Source organism: Pleurodeles waltl, chromosome 2_1, assembly GCF_031143425.1.
Source record: "Pleurodeles waltl isolate 20211129_DDA chromosome 2_1, aPleWal1.hap1.20221129, whole genome shotgun sequence".
NCBI classification, from domain to species: Eukaryota; Metazoa; Chordata; class Amphibia; order Caudata; family Salamandridae; genus Pleurodeles; species Pleurodeles waltl.
This window is the reverse complement of record NC_090438.1, coordinates 757,540,053-757,559,167: the sequence shown is the minus strand read 5'-3', so window position 1 is coordinate 757,559,167 and position 19,115 is coordinate 757,540,053. Positions and strand designations below refer to the sequence as shown.

The window sequence follows — 19,115 nt, the reverse complement described above, 5'->3', positions numbered from 1 at the left end:
ATGGTATATATGCCTGCCATTTGTCAAATATCCGGTTTGGTGCAGCACACACCAGATTGACGCCATCCAGGCCATGTTATTACACGTTCTGTTTTGGTTTGTCTTTTGCCCAGCAAGACTTTGATTTGGGCACAGTTAAAGTGCATCTTTCATCTCTTTTGGCCCATTTGCGGTTGGTGGTCTAGCCCTCATTGTTCAAATCACCGGTTGTGATGCATTTTTAAAAAAGTTTCCAACACTTGTTTCCCCACTCTTTTTTTGTTGTACCACAGTAGGACCTTAACTTAACTCTCACATATTGGATGTGTACTCCCTTTGAGCCCCATCACAGCTGTCCTTTGTTGCTTCTTACCCTCAAGACAGTGTCCCTCACCACCATAACATCAGCGATGCAACTGAGCGATCTGCAGGCTCTGTCACTCCGTAGTATACCACCTTGTTCCCAAATAAATCGCTTCTCCAGAAGCAAGCATCCTTCTTGCCTAAAGTGGTGATGCTGTTCCACATCGGCCAAACCATCACCCTGCTCGTGTTCCATGGTCTCCCTCACCCCTCTTAGGAGGAGGAGAGACTCCATCGCTTGGCCCTCAAAAGAGAACGCTATAAATGCCGGGTGTACAATCCGCTCTCCGTGGAGCTCACCTAAACGAAAAAAGGCAGGGCCATGCAGAAGAGAACCATCTCCCACTGGATCCTACTCTACATCAAGATACACTACACATTGCCCAAAAAGCATCCTCCAGAAGGTCTGCAAGCTGTTTCCACCATGGCCAAGGCTGCTATCTCTGCATTGGACACACACAGTTCCTATACTGGACACCTGCCAGGCAGCTACGTGAGTGAGTGTCCGTTCATTCGTATCAAAGGGCTAACATATGGACAGCCAGATTCGCAGAGGGGATGTTTGCCCGCTTGTTCCTACAGGACGTTTCTAGTTTGAGCCATTTCATATACCAGCCTCCTAATAGAGTCTGCTCTGGTATCTATTCAGAAGGTGAGAAATCTGTGGTTAGAAGTCTCTCCCAGAAGAACAAGTTACTTACCTTCGGTAGTGCTCTTTCTGATAGAGAATCTGTCAATTAGCTGATTCCTCACCAATCCTCCGATTCTTCTCTTTCTGTGAATCTGGTTCTACTTATTAAAAAGAACCCAAGTTTAGGAATCGGCACACTGGTCAAAGCAGATTGTTGTTGGAGCTCTGCGTCTGGGAGTATGGACTGCCTCAAAAGCAGAAGACGTCAGTGCACTGGGGTGGTGACTATATGAACCCGGTGTGTCATTTACAGAGTGGAATGGCATCAGTACGGAGCCACACAGCACCATCTGCCGGTGCTCAGAGGTTCTGCTGAAAATGTCTCCGGATCCAGTCTGAGGAGTATTGAAAAGGCATAGAATCTATGGTTAGATAGTCTCTGCCAGGAAGAACGTTACCAAAGGTAAGTAACTTTTCAACAGAAACTTTGATCAAATAAACACATAACGGTTATGTATTTTTAATAAGCACAAATGGGCAGATAACCCTGACTGACACATTCCTGGACTAAACCTTGTTCCTGCTTATCTGTAAATATACAGGTGGGACTATCCCAAAGACCTGCACTGGGTGACCCTGCTTTCTCAGGCACAGCACCATACTCTGAAGAGCATGGTAGTTCTGGCTTCTACATGCATGTTTAATCCAAATTATTCCCTACCCCCCACAATATCAACATCCATTGAGAGGGTTGAAGAGTGAGTATCAAGGCATTCTGGAAACAGATCTTCTGCTGTGGTCAGTCAGCGCCAGCTGCTTGCTAGGGCGGTACTCTCATGCGTTATGTAATATGATCTTGGACATCTTACCTGCAATCTCAAACTTTTCAGGATGGCCAGAATGTTGTCAAATGTGTCCCAACATCAAGACTTGGACACTGCTGACTGTTTGGGCAGAGCAGTTGTGATTAGCATAGTGTTCCTGCACCACACATGGATGTGATCCATGGGCTTTTTAGATGACGTTCAGATGTCACTCATGAACATATGCCTTTTGACTGGTCTCTCCTTTGTAGCGAGTGGACTGATTCAGCACTAGAGTTCTTCAAAGAAAGCAGAGTCCTAGCGCTCCACCTCAGTCTCTCCACGCCTGTAAGTTAGTATCCTCAACAGTTTCATCCCTTACAGGCCAGGGTAGGGGATCTATCAGACAAGACAAGGCTTAACATCCAGCAGGTAGGTCCTGCAGATAGTTAAACGGTTCTAGGCCTTACCATTCGTTTCCAACCCACTGCATCTCCCCTCCACATCAGAGCAGCCCTCTGAGGAGCACTTGTCCATTTTGCTAAAGGGGCCATTGAGTGAGTCCAAGCTCCTGAAATGGGAACTGGATGTTAGTTTGACTATTTCCTAGTGACAATACAGGTTACAGACCTTCATCCTGTTTCTCAGTTTCTTCCTGCAAAAGGACAAATTCAAGATGCTTGCAATGGCCCAGGTTCAATCACTCCTGTTTCGCTTCTTCGGTGCTGCATGCCTACAGGCACTACTTGTTTCTTAGGTGGGTCAGGGTCGTTTGAAGTCTGCATTACTCCACTTTGACATCACCAGTCCCCTTTAGGTTTTTATGACCGTGATGGCAGTGAACGCAGCGTTCCTTCAGACGTTGGGTATACAAGTCTTCTACCTCGATGACTAGCTTTTGAAGTTGGACTCGCCAGGGTCAGTTGTGGATCACCTCCAGATGACAGCACACCTCTTCACAGCATTGTGGTTCACTGTGAACAATCCAAACTCAGACTTGACTCTCTCACTGAGGCTCCCCTTCATCAGAGCCATCATGGATAAAGTGCTTTATCGGGACTAGCCTCTGGATCAGGGAGAATGATCCTTATGTTTCGGCCGCTGTCCTGGGCCTCAGTAAAGGTAGCTCTGAGGCTTCTTAGCCTGTTGTCCACCTACATCTTGCTCATTGACCAATAAGGGAGTCGGCATACAGGGGGTCGGCAGAGGGATCAGAAGTCTCAGTAGGCCCAGCTTTGGACTCTGTTGGATTCCATTCAGGTTTTGAGAGGAGACTCTGGCAGACCCCTCCCTACGACCCACCCAAGGTGACAGATGAATGACTGATGTGTTTGGGAGGTCATTTGGGAGAGGCAGAGTTGAGAGAAATCTGGTCTCTGGGGGAGACTCATCACCTCATCAAGTTTTTGGAGTTTCGGGCAATTCGCTTGAGGTTAAGTCTTCCTGCAATCCATCAAGTGGAGGCTGAATCGGGTCCTCACAGACAACATCAGCACCATGTGATATTGCAAGAGACAGTTGGGGTGGGGTACTGGGCACTGTGCTTGGACTCCCTGCACCTCTGTAACTGGCTAAAACATCAGGGAATTTTACTGATCAAGCACCACCTGGCAGGATCCTTAAACGGACACACCCAGCTAACAACACTTAGCGGATCATGAATGGCTGTTATACCGCATGGCGTTTTTCAGTAAAGGAAGGAAACCTGGCTTGAACTCTTCACCACAACTGAGAACTCACAATGTTAACACTTTTGTTTGCTGGAGTTCACCAGGAGTTTAGGAGGTCAGTCTCTGAGATGCATTCTGCCTACATTGGAGCATGAGACTCCTGTGCCAAGTTCTTAAGAAGATTAGGTATGAAAGACCTCAAAATCATCTTTGTGGCTCTAGATTGGGCCAGGAGAATGTGGTACCTGGACCTTCTGGCAAGAGCATCTGTCCACCAACCAGACTGCCACTTCGGTAGGACCTTTTGTCGCAGCAGCAGGGCAGAATCTTGCATCTGTGTCTGTGCAGTCGTCACCTCCATGCATGGAGATCGAGTTGTGGCATTTGACTGCATTCAGTCTCCCTCGAGACGTAGTGGATTTCAACTTGTGGGACAAGTTTGAGATTTGGTGTAACCACCCATCTTATAGACTCGCTACATGCAAAACTGCTGTTTATATTGGGTTGTTGGTCCTGTCTTAGGCCAAGCAAGGACTTAAACAGTGAACACTTTTAAAGCTTATTTATTGGCCCTTTCGACCTTTTGGGGTTTTCTGGCCCAGCCATTCTTGTTCAAATCACCTGATGTGATGCAATTTCTTAACAGCTTAGTTCATGTGTTTCTTCCTAAACCCTTCCTGATGCCACAGTGCGATCTTAATTTATTCCCTACTTTTTGTATGTGCACCTCTTTTGAGCCACTACACAGCTGCCTTCTATGTCTCCAGAGTTTGAAGACAGTCTTTCTTTTCTCGATAATCTCAGCTTGTCATATGAGTGAGCTTCCGTCTCTTTCTGTCCAGCCAATCTACACCACCTTCTTCAGGACAAACTGGTGCCAAGGCCTGCGGTGGCCTTTCTACCAAAGATTGTTTCTCCCTTTCTTGTCAGATAGTCATCACACCGACATGCTTTGCTCCACCACATCCCTCGAAAGAAGAGCAGAGACTCCATTGTTTGAACCACAAAAGAGCAGCGAATTTTACACCAATTGCACCAGAGACTACTTAGTGGATGATCAGCTCTTTGTGAGTTTCTCTGGGGCAAAGAAAAGCAAGACAGTGCAGAAAAGGACTTTGTCCGGTTGGATAGTCGTCTGCATTAATGTCTGCAACATTGACCAAGAAGCAGCCTCCAAAAAGATTGAGTGCCCATTCCACCGGGCAAAGGACCTCTGCGTTGGCATGTGAAATGCCTACACTTGATATTAATCAGGCCTGTACTGGATATTAAAAAGGCCACAACATGGGGTTCAGTGCACATGTTCACAAAGCCCTCCTTACTTGAGAGCATGGTCGAATGGGAAGGGATTTTTGGTCATTAGGTCTTATGGGGCTTTTTGATCTGAGTGATTCCACAGACCCACCATCTGGTGGGGGGGGGGGGGGATAAAGGGGTATTACTGCTTTGGTATCTATCCTGAAGATGAATCTTCAGTCAGAAGTATCCATCCGAATAAGTTACTTCAGTAATGCTGTTTCTGCTTGATACTCTAACTGCATATTTCGCACTGCCCTCCCACCTCTCTGTCCTGTAGAGTGGCCTCTTGTACATCTAAAAAGGTCACGAATTAGAGGTCTGCACACTGGCACAGATAGTTGGTTTGTGTGTCCCGCATCCCATTGTGTGGATAGTGTTGAAAATGAAATTGGCATCAACGTGCTTGGATAGCCCTTATATGCAGCTTTAGCTGTCCCTTCAGGGTTGGAACAAGGTTAACGTGAAACCTCACTGTGTCATCTACTGTTGCACAGGGTGCTATGTTGAAAACTTTTTCTTTATCCAGTTTGGTGCCTCGGGATATTCTAATGGTATTGAGTCTGTGGTTATATTGAGTATCAACTAGAAAGACCATCACTGAAGGAAAGTAACTGATCTTCAGACTGTACTCAAACTAGCAGTAAAAATGGAATCAGGAAAGGGATGTTTAGTGTATTTTAGGTCACAGCCTGAAAATGTTAATAACTTCTGTGATAGCTGATCGGACCTATGCATGAGTAGGTGAATGCCTTATGCTATGCAAGAAGTATCATGTGAAATGGGTTACATGGTCATGAATGTCAGTTTACCAATATGCCATTGCGAGCAGAAGGGGCATCACCCACACCATTTAACCATTAGTGACATTGTAGAGTTTACCTATTGTTAGCTGCTGCTGTAGTGACCCCTGAGATAATGTAGGAAGTGCCGTACTGAAGGGCAAGTTGACGGTAGTACCTGCTATCAATAATTGATGTCATGTACCAGTATGTGATTACATCTGAAAATTGGGGATCTGGTGCATTATGATGTCATATGTACTGTAGCTGTCTGACGTGGTGATGGGACAGAAAAAGGTCCTTCAAGGCTCTGGAGAGAATGCACTTTTGCCTTGAGGTCCCCACGAAATCCTGTTTAGTTTATGTCTACGACTGCAGTACATACCACGTTATGAAAGTTCTCTTAGGCCTTTCAATGAAGTCGCAAGAAACCCAGAGTAGGTGTATGTGCCCTGGAAGGCACACCCAAGTGCACATCCCATTCTTAGGAGAGTGGCTATTGTAACTTCCCCTAGATGTAGAGGACAGACATTGGTGGAAGCAAAATGATTGTAATGTGGGGCAGACCTTTTTCCTGTTCCTTATTTTGGGAGAGAAGCCTGCTGTCTTCTCCTACATTAGAAATTGTTCTACCAGCCCCTATAATTGTACTTCACCAATACATTGAAGTAATGAATGGTATGTGTGCACATGCTACAGTCTTCTAGAGGCTGTATGGGCATGCATTGGAGGTTTCCTTGCAAGAAGAAAACAGTAGTTCAGCAGGAGCAGAGGCAGTGAGGAGTTCAGGCACATCAATTCCAAAACTACTACAGGGGGTGTGACCTCCATGGAGAGACTGCGAACAAGGTCCAAATGCCATAACGTGTCTTCCTGTTGGAGCTGCATTGACACATGACTATGGGTAACCCAGAATTAGTCCCAAAGAGAATTAAAAACTGAAGTCTTGCACCAAGAAGTACTGAAGCACTATAACAACTGCACGGTCTGACTTTGCAGAAAGCTTCACCTACTGAAAAGAAGCCCAAGCACATCTGAGACGCATCATCACTGTAATCTGGGTGGACACCTACTTGTTTAAGATGGGGAGGTGGGATTGTGCCTGAGGAAGATGTAAGTGACAAGATTCCTGCAACTGTTAGAACTGCAGCCTCCACTCACCTCTCACTGCCTTATGCTGGCACAGCAGTGGCTTTACTTAGGTTACAGGAGGCATACCAATGTGAAGAGCAAACTCTCCTGGGCTAGGGCTGTGAACGGAGCACTTTTGCTGGTACCCATTTTTATATCCGCACCACTGAGCAGGGGAAGTCCCACTGATAATGAAGTGCACTGGTGGTCTCTGTGGGGGGATTTTACAAACTTGAACATCGGGTCAGAGAAAGGCACTGTGATGTTGCTCCCTATGGGAAGAACGTTTTCACCTTAGTGGTATGTGATTGAATGCTTTAGTATGAATGCAAGTGGCCGAAGCAACAAGCATTATATACCCTTAAGGCGCACTGCAAGATGTCCCCACACAGGGCCATAGGCCAATATAACTTACTTTAGTAGACTGTCCCCTAAAATATGGAATATATTGTTTCTTTTAGTGTCTAAATAGCTGCCCTCTTTTGAATTGTGTACAGAGACCCATTTCTTCATGCAATAAAACGAAAGTAAATTTATTGACTAAAAAGAAAGTACGCCACCTCCCTGAGTAAGCATTGGACTGTTTGCTTCTGTGTTCTGAGAATCATATATTCAAATGGTGTATTTAATGATCAGTTATGGGTCCAACTGTATGGGTAATCACCTGCCCACCAATGGTCAAAGGCTCTAGTTGATAGTCTGAGATCAGTAACCACTGACTGCCAAGGAATTCCTGAAAAGTTCTCACACCTGGGCAATTATACAAGGGAGACCAACAGCACTAAGAAATGGAGGATAAGGATGAAAATCAAAAAGGGTCTGTAAAGCCAGATGTAGGTAGGTGGCCTGGGAACCATGATCAGTTGGGTTCTATGCTTTGCTAGCTAATTATAGTGTCCTTTGTTTTCTTAGGTCTGCACAGAGTCTGTAAAAGAGCTAGACACTCGGCTGTTTGAAATGTACATTGAGTTAAAGGCAGACCCAATTGTCGGATCTCTAGAACCGGGCATTTATGCAGGATATTTCGATTGGAAAGATTGCCTTATTCCAACAGGTAAGATTGTGTTCTTTATGGCCTCTTACGTTCCTGTTTATTCACAGTGATTGCAATGTGGGGTTAGTTTTGATGGCGGTTTGAATATGCAGTGAATATTACTCTTTTTTTCTCTGCTTTTCTTGGTAAATTGTATACTGTCCTACTGCTGTCTCTGATACTCTGCTTTGTAATAATGTGATGTAGTTTTCCAAACCTTTAAATGGTTCAGATTGAAGTTGTATTGAGTGGTGTTGCTAAAACGTTTTTTCGAGGGGGTGAGGGGTGGGAGTTGGACAGGGGAACATAATGGGCCATGGATGGGGCCATTTACAACATATAATTGCCAATCGTAAAGAGTGCACGCAGCATGTGCGGTTAAGTTTTGGATACCTATAAATTACCCTATATGAGTGTGGTACCGATAAAGGTTGTCTGAGGGTGGCAACCTAATTCCAGTGGATGTCCTACATGCGTTGTAGGTGAGTGTGCTCTGGGGCAGCTTGTTTCTCCTTGGTCGTCAGCTGCTATTTAGCCACATTTGTTCCCTGAAAGTTGAGGACCAAAATCCCAATCTTGTGCCCAAGACCGTTCAGGAACCAGCCTAGTCTGGCCAGGCAAAAGTGTATAGTCTTCTTGCTCCCTCCTTGTCATAAAACGCCCACAAGACTTACAGCTGACTCCATAATCCCCAGGTGTCAGACTGCATATGGAAACTTTTGCATAGAAATTGCCTTACACGCTGACAGGTGGCATTGTTTGGTGTTGTTCCACCTTGTGTTGCTCCAAACCATGCAGATGTGCATGCTGGGACCATTATATATACACGCCACCTGCCCATGCTGATATTGGTTACTTTCTTTCCACACCAGCTGACAAGGATCTGGATGTTCAGCTGTCATTCAACGGATTTTGCTTTTCCCTCTATATTCACATTGATGTGCAGACAATGCTACTTAAACCTACAGGTTGTAAAGCATATAAGGACTGTACCCAACAAATGTCAGTTGCAGATCCTCATGACATTTGCCATTGGTGTGTTGGCTCCGGTCATGATTTGGAGTCATGTTTGTTGTGTGCCAAGATAAACAAAAAGCCAATCCACCACTGCAGGGCAAAACTTGCTGTTTGAGTTGAGAAAGTTGAACGCACATTTCCTGTTGAAGTTGGGGCCTTACAATCCCAGTCAAGATCAAGGGTGTGGAAGTGCTTTAGTTGCCGAGGTCTTTGTCAAAGTCAGGAAAATGGAGCCGTAAAAATCATAAATTCTCATATGGGTCACCTGCGTCTTGCCACTTGCACAATTCAGTCGCATGACATACTCAGCACAGAGCCGACCTTCGTCAGTGGAGTCGGCTTCGATGCTGATTCTGTTTCAAATTCCTTCTGAAAGGGTAACGTTTCAACCTGCATAAATTACCTATGGACAGACTCTTTGCTGCCACACCGGATCTCACTGTAGTGCCGTTGGACTCCTTGGATCAGAGAGAAACTCCAGCTGGTTTACCATTGGCAGGTTCTCCCATGACACCAGTTGTGCCCTTCGAAATCATTCCAAAGCCAGTTCATGTTTAGCTCCTGTTCTGTTGATTCTGGATCCAATGACCCGTATGGTTCCTTTAACAGCACAACGCCAACACTGACGTCACCCGTGTTGGTCAAGGATCTGATTGTTTTCTCAGATTCTGAGACACACATTCCAATTCTAAAATGTATGCTCAACCTGAGCCTGATTATTCTCAGTAGGAGTTTTTTTGGATGAGGAGTACCATCCTTGTGAACAAGGAAATGTTTTTGAAGATCTATAGAATGCTAGTGATCTGGATGCCGTACCAGGCATCAGTGTTTCTTCCCCAAATCCTGCAGTGGCTACTGAAGAGACTTCATCATTTGCCACAGTTCTTAGAAGGGCAGCTGAGACCATTGATCTTATCTTACCCACACAGGAGGTCAAAACAATGCCCTTAACTGAGGTTTTAAACCAAAGGCAATCTTCACAGTAGCCTTTACTTCCATTTAGTGAGGCCATTATTTATGTCATGGTGGGTACCTTGGCAAAACCAGGATCTAGCCCTTCAGTTAATGGACAGGAGGCCAGAAGACACAGACCAGCTCCTTAACATGTTGCTTTGTTTGTATTACAATCCCCTTTTAGGCAGAGTCTGGTTTCTATAAACCATACAAACCTAAGTGCTTTCCCTACCTCTACTCTGGATATGACATCAAAGAGTAATGAAGCTTTTGCAAAAATATTTTTTCTTTAACCAGCCTTGCCTTCAGGTCAGTAAATATACCATGTCTCCTCGGAAGATACTCATTCGTCTTATGGGACAAATTGACAGATGTCCTACTGGCAGTTTCAGACAAAGTCCACTAAGTCCTACCTCTTTTGGTTTGGGATGGCCTGTATGCTGCAGAAGATTCGATCAAGTCAGGTTTAGGCACTACTGACTATGTATGTAGAGCAGTAGGGACCACACTTGGGTTTGCTCCACAGGGTTCTTCACTCTTGTACAACAGTCACTGGACATGCTTTTCAACGTCTCTTGGCTGTTTGGCACAAAGAAGATTCAGCCCTAGAAAGGTTCAAGAAGAGTAAAGCCACTGCCTGCTCTTTGGGCTTAGCTCCACCACGTAGTCCGCGTCCCCAACAACGGTGGCCTTTTGGAGGGTTCAGAAAAATGTATCTGCAAAGACAAATCAAGTATTCCCCTTAACAACAGGCCTCTCAATTCCTTAATGGATGAGGTTGGGGAGCTGGCCAAAGGAGTTCAGGTTTCCAAAGGCAGTGTTCTACCCCTAGCCCCACCTTCTGCAGCTGCTGCAAAGCCACTTTGATTTAACCTTGGCGACACATGAGACTGGTTGGGGGTTAGATCACCTTTTACTTTCCCAGATGGAGGAGCATCACCTCGGATCAATGAGTATTCTAGATCACTGAACAAGTTTATTCCATACTCTTTCTTTCCTTTCCTTCGGGTATATCACCCACACCACAAAATCTACCAGCTGTATTCTAAGGAGAAGTTCCAACTTTCTTGGTAAGGGAGCAATTGAGAGGGTGCCTCATTCAGAAATCAGGACTGTTTGTTACTCTTGTTACTTTCTAAGGCTGAAGAATGGAGCCATGTGTCCCATTCAGATCTTTGCCTTCTCAGTTTCTTCCTCAGGAAAGAAAAGTTGAAGATGCTCAGCCTGGCCTAAGTTTTATCTGCCTTTGATCCAAGCGACTGGATGGTAGTGCTGGACTTCTGGGACTTATATCTTCTCATTTCGCTCCTGCAATCTCAGACATATGGGGTCATTCCAACCGCGGCGGGCACCTCCCAAACACCGCCCCGCGGTCAGATGACCGCGGGGGGCATTCCGACTTTCTCGCTGGGCCGGCCGGCGATCTGCAAAAGATCGCCCGCCGGCCCAGCGGGAAAGCCCCAGCAAAGATGAAGCCGGCTCCGAATGGAGCCGGCGGATTTGCTGAGCTGCGACGGGTGCAGTGGCACCCGTCGCGATTTTCAGTGTCTGCCAAGCAGACACTGAAAATCTTGCTGGGGCCCTGTTAGGGGGCCCCACGACACCCGTTCCCGCCAGCCTCTTCCTGGCGGTGTAAACCGCCAGGAACAGGCTGGCGGGAAGGGGGTCGGAAACGCCGCCATGGAGGATTCCTTTGGCCAGGGGAAAACCGGCGGGAAACCACCGGTTTCCCTTTTCTGACCGCGGCTTTACCGCCGCGGTCAGAATTGGCCAGGAAGCACCGCCAGCCTGTTGGCGGTGCTTCCGTGGTCGTTGGCCCTGGCGGTCAATGACCGCCAGGGTCAGAATGACCCCCATTATCTGTTATTTCGGGTGGACCATGAGCAGTTTCAACTAACTGTGTTCCGCTTTGGCTTAAACAGTGCACCTCTGGTATTCACAAAGGTAATGAAGGCGCTTGTAACTCATCTGTGGAGGTTAAAATATCAGTCTTCCAATATCTCAGGGACTGGCTACTGAAGGCAGACACCCCTCAAAAATGTGTAAACCACCTTCAGATGACAGCTGACCTGTTGATATCATTGGGGTTTTCGATCAACTTGCTGACGTTACACCTGACTCCTTCGCAATGGTTTCCCTTCATCTGAGCCATCCTGGATACAGTCTATTCCAAGCGATCCCTCCGCCTCATTGAGTGCAGAACTTTCAGGCTATGATCCTGATGTTTCAACCTGCAGCCTGGCTCTGTGTGGTCAGGTCTGGTTTTTCTTGGCTTGGCCTGCTGCATCCTACTTTTAGCCCATGCTGGGTCGCCTTGTGAGTTTTGTAGTGGAACCTGAAGTCCAAGCGGGCTCATCATCAAGGAAATCTGTCAGATTCCATCCAGGTGTCAGAGGAGACTGTGAAAGGCCTGCACAAATGGCTGCTCGGCCGCATTTGGACCAGCGGAAGACCCCACTCCCTGTCCCACCCAGAAATAACAATTGTGACTGATGCATCATTACTTGGTTGGGGATGTCATCTTAGAGAGATCTGAGAACTCTGGTCTCTGGTGGCGCCTCACCTTAACATCAGCTTGTTGGAGTTACAAGTGATTCGCTTTGCACTGAAAGCATTCCTTCCTATGAGCAAAGGCAAACATTTACAGGTTCTCACAGCCAACACAACCGCCATGTGGCACTGCAACAAATGGGGCAGATTGGGGTTGCGGGTCCTGTACCTGGAGGCTCTGGGCCTTTGGAAGTGGCTGAACGCTCAGGGTATTTCTCTGATTGCTCGAGACCTGGCAGAATTTATGGCAGCATGTACTGGGTGTGAGGGGGCTAGGAGGGGACAGCCCTGTTGTCCCTTGATGCCTCCAAAGCTTTTGACACCGTAGAATGTCCATTTTTACATGGGATGCTGGGGAAAGTGGGATTATGTCCCTTCTTCCGACAACGGAAAAAGCTTCTCTAAAAATGCCCAATGACAAGAGTTCAAATAAATGGAATTCTCTCAATCCCAAACTGACTTGGGAGGAATATCCCCTTTCACTGATATTTGCATTGTTGCTGAAACTTACTAGCCTTTTGGATCAGTGAGGATCCGCTGATATTGGGTCTAGGGAGGAAGAATCTCACTGTTTGTGCACAATATCTTATTGTATACATTGCGTCCTGATGGCACCATTGCCAGACTCCTACAACTCTTTCAAATCGTTGGCATATATTCAGGATACACTAACTGGTGGGAATTATTACTTTTCCCGTTGACAGGTTGGCCATGGGAGATCAGATATAGAGAGAAGCTTCCAGTGGAGCTGTGGGGGTTCAGATACTTAGAGATCCACATAACCAGGACAGAGGAAGTGTTCTTATTTAAAAAAAATATATATATCTCTATTCTTTCCTGGACAACTTTACAAATGTAGCAAAGTGTTGGGTGGCTTTGCTTGGCTGAGGAGCTGTTCAAAATGATTATACTACCCAAACTACTATACATGTTCCAATACATGCCATGTAGAATCATACCGGACTATTTCAGGAAGCAGGAAGTGGAAATTAGACTCTCCCCTGTGGGGGAATAACAGGGGGTGAATTACATAGCTCTGTTCAAACTCACAAGAGGGGTTTATGATGGAGGCTTTGCATTTCCGAATTGTCGAAGATATTTCTGGGCTTTGCAATTGGTGGTATTTAACAAATGCAGTCTGAACTGTCCCTTTAAGGCAGAATTTACATCTGAACCATTTTTCACCTGCCTTGCTGTGTTCCTCAGAGGTCATTCTGGAGTCCCTCCCTCTTTAATATTTATGATGTCCCCCTGACCAGGTTTATTCGCTTCTTCGGTTTTTCTACAATCTTGAATGCAGATGAGACACATTGTAGTGTCTCTCTCAACTGATTTAGATGTTACCAACAAGCATTTGAATAACTGCATGACCAAAGTATTTAGAAGGATGAAAGAAAGCTGCCTTAAATTAAATTCAGAGAAAACTGAGGTCCCCTGTTTGGGATAGAATCTTCCTTTTGGAATTTGTCCCGGTGGCCCCAATATCTGGGCACCTTCCCTGCGCTGGTTTGCAATGTCCGGAATTTGCCAATCTCTGAATAAACTGCAAATTTTACAGAATACAGTAGCCCATCTTTTAATGAAAATTTCAAAGCTCAAACCGGTCTCACATGTACTGTGGGTCTACACTGGCTTCCTATTTGGAAGTGAGTAGCTTTCAAAGCTCTATGCATAGCTCACAAAGCCCTTCAAGATATAAGTCCTGAGTATCTTAAAAAAATTAAATGGTACATACCTAAGAGACCCCTTCGATCAGCCACTTCAACAACAGTAGAAACACCTAAAATAGAGGCATGGGGTGGCAGAAGCTTTATTTTCTCCATGTGCAAATTTTGCAAACAAGTGCCTCTACATCCCAAAGCTCAGCCCAATTACATCTGTTTCAGAAAACAACTTAAAGCCTGTTTTTTTCATCTGTATTGCCCATTTAGTTTTTAGATATTGCATCATCAGGCGGACACCAGCGCCAAGACGTCTCTGGACAACCACTTGCTTTATCAACGTTATCATTATCCTAGAGAGACAAAGGGGGGATACTGAGTGACCCTGTATATGTCCAAGAGGACAACAGATCTTCCAGCCCACATGGACTCGGTGGGCAGTGCCTGGTGAGGGGCCAACAGATACTTGGGCTGGGGAAACGAACTAACAACTCAAACCCCGCTATGGGACAACTCTGCCCAAAAGTGGAAAAAAGATAGGAATAAGCAAACTGGAAAACTTGTGGCAGGGAGGGAAAATGACCAAATGGGAAGCCCTTTTCGGGGGTACCAAATGGTAGAGACGGAGGTCTACACTTACCTCCAGGTGAGGCATGCTCTGAAGACGAAAGTGGGAGTGGAAATCCCAGTGGCATCCCCATTGGAGGAACGCCTATGACGGAAGCCATCTTGCGGCCATATAAAAAACGACCCTATTACTCCTCAAATGTCCTAGAGAAACTGAAAGAGAATTAGGTCCACGATTTGGGGGATATTGAGCAGGGGGGCAGGGGTGGTAGGAGGCCCTTAGGTCACCCAGGGAGATAGGAATCTGGGCTGGCTTACAACTGAGTTAACTGCGGATACTCAATAGATCCAACGTTATAAGCTCTAGACTAAACAACATGGGGAAGACCAGGACTGAGCTTTGTGCTAGGCGATGCAATAGACTGAACACTTTCATCCACCCCCTATGGAAATACCTGAAACTAACGACCTACTGGGAGACCGTGTGGACATGTTTGGTCACGGAAACCCGGCTGTACCGCGCACCCAGGCTGGCAATACTTAGCATTTGGGTAATCGAATCACACACCCCTACCACCAAAACTGCCTTGACGCTAGGGATGATTGTTGCAAAAAGAAATGTGGCCCAGTAACAGGGATCCAGCGCCCCCACCTGATTCGACCTCCTGGAAAAATTAAATGGACTGATGTATGCTGCCGGATAGACAGATTTATGAAGGAAAGGGGTGCCCCAAGAAATGTTAGATGTGGCAGAATGGCAAACCTAGCGAGGACTGTTTAAAAACAACAAAAAAAGTTGAGTGGGCACGAGAGGGGAAAAAAACGAACAGCAGTAACAAATACTGGGGCAATTATGCAGAAATGGCAGCAATCACGCTGAATGGGGAAAAAGGAAAAACAGAGCGCAATCGCGCTATGTAAACCCCAGCGTGATGGCGCTGCGTGGAAAATAAAAAGTTAAAGTCATCCGTAAACTATGCTGAAAACATGGAGCCTCAAATGTTTTCAGTAGTTTACCGGTGCTGTGTAGGGTGGGCTAAACACCATAAAAGGCATGACGTACGCTTACCTTTCACGAATTGAAAGCAAGCAAATTTTAAAAGGCAAGCCCACGAACCAATGAAAATGACTGACGTGACATGGGCGTGGTTAGAAGCCCAAAGAGAGATTACAGCAGGGGACGCAGGGCTTTACGCTCGCCCCTTATATAAAAAATGCGCCTGTAATTTTCTATAGTTATAGTCTTATATGCCTTTGCAGATTCGCACCCCTCCTGCCCCCCCCCCAGACACTCATGTAGTTATCTCTACAATGTTCACGGGTTTGAGTGATGACGTTTTTGCGAGCAGAACTTTCTCACAAGTAACTGCACCTCTGTTTTTTTTATTTAGAATTCAAAAACATGTAACCGGTTACACTTTAAGCAGCATTGCTTCCACTGTACAATACATTTCCTTTATTTTGAGAGCGGCGCCTTTTTACACAATAATGTGCACTAATTCTAGTGGTTGATATGCATGTTTGGCAACATCTTACTGACATTTTATCATCGTTTGAAGAGAATAGAGCTGTGCACGGAATTGCGTGTGTGTGCAGAGGTGCAGGCACCGATATTGTTGAGGAAAGCGTTTTGGCTACCTGTACGGTGACGAAAAGTGTGTATCGAGTGGGTAGTTAAACTTGCGGTATTAGAAAGAGTTTAAAGTGAAAATTTACAAAACAGTTTAATTATGTACACCGAGCTGTCACCGGTGACTCAGAACACGTCCAGGGCCCTGTTCTAAATTCTGGATGATTTCTAGAGATGACTCTGGACAGCAGACATTGACTCGCCGCAGCCACCTGTGACGTTAAAAAGTAGAGAGTGTTTTAACGGACAAGTCAGTCTTCAGATCTGCTTAATTAGCAAGTTTTAATCATTTTTGATGTAACGACGGAGGGAGTGGGCTCTTACGTTAAAAATATCTGTTATATTTTAACAGTTCCCCCCTCAATTTTTTTTTAATCTCCTAAGCGTCAGCCTCTAACGGGAAATATGGCAAGCATGTGCCAACAATGGGGTAGATTCACCTCGCTGAGTGGTACTTAATGTGTAATAAGTTGTAATGAAGCTGTTCACAATGAGTACGTCACGTTACAGATATCATTTAAGTGAATGAAGCTCATATCCTCCTATGTGCGTTTAGTTTAAGCAACCCATGCATATATAATGCAACCATAAATGTGTTAATGAATGTGCTAAGTGCATTGCCAAGGAATGTGACTACCAACCACGTCGCAACTCTGAGTGTTCATCCCGTTCCTATGCGTTTCCCAGCTGCTTTTTTCACCCTTCATTGGGAACAGCTTCTATATAAACTAAACCCTAAACTTACCTAATGGCGCGGGATTTACTTTTGGAAAACTTCTGCAAAGTGCACCAACTTCTGCAGTTTTCACACTGTGTGTTTAGAAGGGCGAGACATTTATTGAAAACTATTTTAACATTGAGCTAAAAAGGGCAGTGTTACAAATAGTTATTTTCCTCAGCTTTCCTAATAGTGTGCAGGCAATGCATCCAGTACACATGTGTAGTGTTAGAAACGTGTTAGTAGGCATTAACAAGCTAATGGTTTGCATGCATGTGTGCATCATACGTAAAATTACCCTATCTCTATGCACAAGCATTTTGTCTCCAGCCAAATGTGGTGTGTATTGGAACCTGCTTTAATTAACTATACTCAACAGGTCAGAGAGGGTAATCAGCTTTTATCTGATAGAGCCGTCTTTGCAGATTCCTTACCTTTGAATTTCACCCAGGTGTCAAACTGGATCTGGAACTGGATATTGTCTCTACCAGATAAGGTGTTACCAAAGAGAGGTAACTTGTTCTTGTGGGCTTCACCAGAGCCAAGAAGGGCAAAGCGGTGATCAAATGTTTTGGGGTACTCCTGTATGAAGATCTGCAAAGCTTTGACAAAGAAAGACCCTCTGGCTGGTGGTGTTTATGCCCATGTCCCCCTATGTCCATGGTACATAAAAAGGCTGTCAGCAGAGGCTTTTTGGGAGTTTGTTGTCTGTCAGGCTGCCACATGGCTATCCTTGCATACTTTTGCTAAATATTACTGAGAGGCTCAGAGCTCAATCATGCAATGAGTGCATTGTCTAGGCTGTGCTGCATGGTTTACGTCATTATCTAGCACTTCTGAGTCCCACCTCTGAGAGGGTATTGCTCTGGGACTCATAAGGTAAGTATCTGCAGCATGATATACCTATCAGAAGAAAAAGTTAACTTTTTTCAGGTGGACACGTATCTTCCAAGAGATTCCTCACTGCCCATCCTCCTTTCCAATTAGTTAGTGCTACCTTTGATAGGATCCCAACATACCACATGATGTATTTTTTGTTGTTATTAATGCTCTATTGGTTCCTGTGGACATGCCCCAATGTGGCACAGGAAAAGTACCTTAAATTGACACTAAAGCGCCGGTTGGTGTCTTATATACTCACATCATACATTTGTTCCGGGACATGTCACAACTGAGGCCACATGGTGCCACCTGATTACTCTGGAGAACTACTGCTACAAATCTGGCACTTCAAGTATACTCATAAGGTTAGAAATCATAAAGATTTTATGTCCACCAGAAAAGTTGTTACCTAAGGGAAGTAACTTTTTCTTCTGGGTCAAATCAGTCACTTCTCACTCAAATGATGGAACAGAAAGCCATCTTTCTTCTGCTGAAAACCTTCCTCACCATAGTGACATCCACAGTAAAGATGGTCTACGTGGAAAATCCCTCAAACCCATTGTAGGAAGTTGGCTCTGTATATACTACATCAAAATTAGATATAATGTGCACAGAGTCCAGGGGTTCCCCAAGAGGCTTGACAGAGGCAATAATAGATAATACTAATGCTCTATTTGTGGTAGTGTGGTCGACCAGTTAGGCTTATCAGAGGGAAGTGTTAGTTGTACACACACAAGCAATAAGTGAAAACACACATTCAATGACTTAACTCCAGACCAACAGGTTTTTATATAGAAAAATATTCTTTTGTTAATTTATTTTTAGAACCACAGGATTCATTTAGCAGGTAAGTACATTAAATGAAAGGTACTTTGCATAGTAATACTTAGAACTTTGAATGGAATCAACAACGTACACAGTTTTCTTTACAATGGCAAAAAGCTATTTTAAAAGTAGACACTGCAATTTTCAACGGTTCCTGGGGAAAGTAAGTACAGTTTCTGAGGTAAGTAACAAACTTATGGGTTTAGTCTCTGGGGCATAGGTAGCCCACCGTTGGGGGGTTCAATTCAACTCCAAACACCCACCACCAGCAACACAGGGCCGGTTAGGTGCAGAGGTCAAACAGGAGCCAAAATAACGTGGGCCCCTATGGAGACAGGGGATACCAGGGTTCCGGTCTGCTTGCAGGTAAGTACCCGTGTTGTCAGGAGGCAGACCAGGGGGTTTTGTAGAGCACTGGGGGAGGGGGGTGGGTGGTGTCACAAACACGCACGCAAAATACACCCTCAGCGGCACAGAGGCGGCCGGGTGCAGTGTGTGAAGTAGGTGTCAAGTTTTAGGTTGAAATCAATGGACGGACCCGGGGGTCATTCTGGCATTGCAGGCAGGGCACAGGAGGTGCTTCTCGGGCCAGCCACAAACTGGGCAAGGATGAGGGCCACCTG

The 19,115-nt window shown here is 45.5% G+C and overlaps 1 protein-coding gene across 4 annotated transcripts in view; it reads left to right on the top strand.

The window, feature by feature from the left end:
- The window catches only part of EXOC2 (exocyst complex component 2), a 1,213,422-nt gene that overhangs the window by 963,569 nt on the left and 230,738 nt on the right, over window positions 1-19,115 (top strand). For all 4 annotated transcript variants that reach the window (XM_069217791.1, XM_069217808.1, XM_069217816.1 and 1 more), the window contains one exon: window positions 7,568-7,709. In XM_069217791.1, coding sequence (XP_069073892.1) covers window positions 7,568-7,709 — 142 coding nt within the window. The remainder of the gene's footprint in view (window positions 1-7,567; window positions 7,710-19,115) is intronic.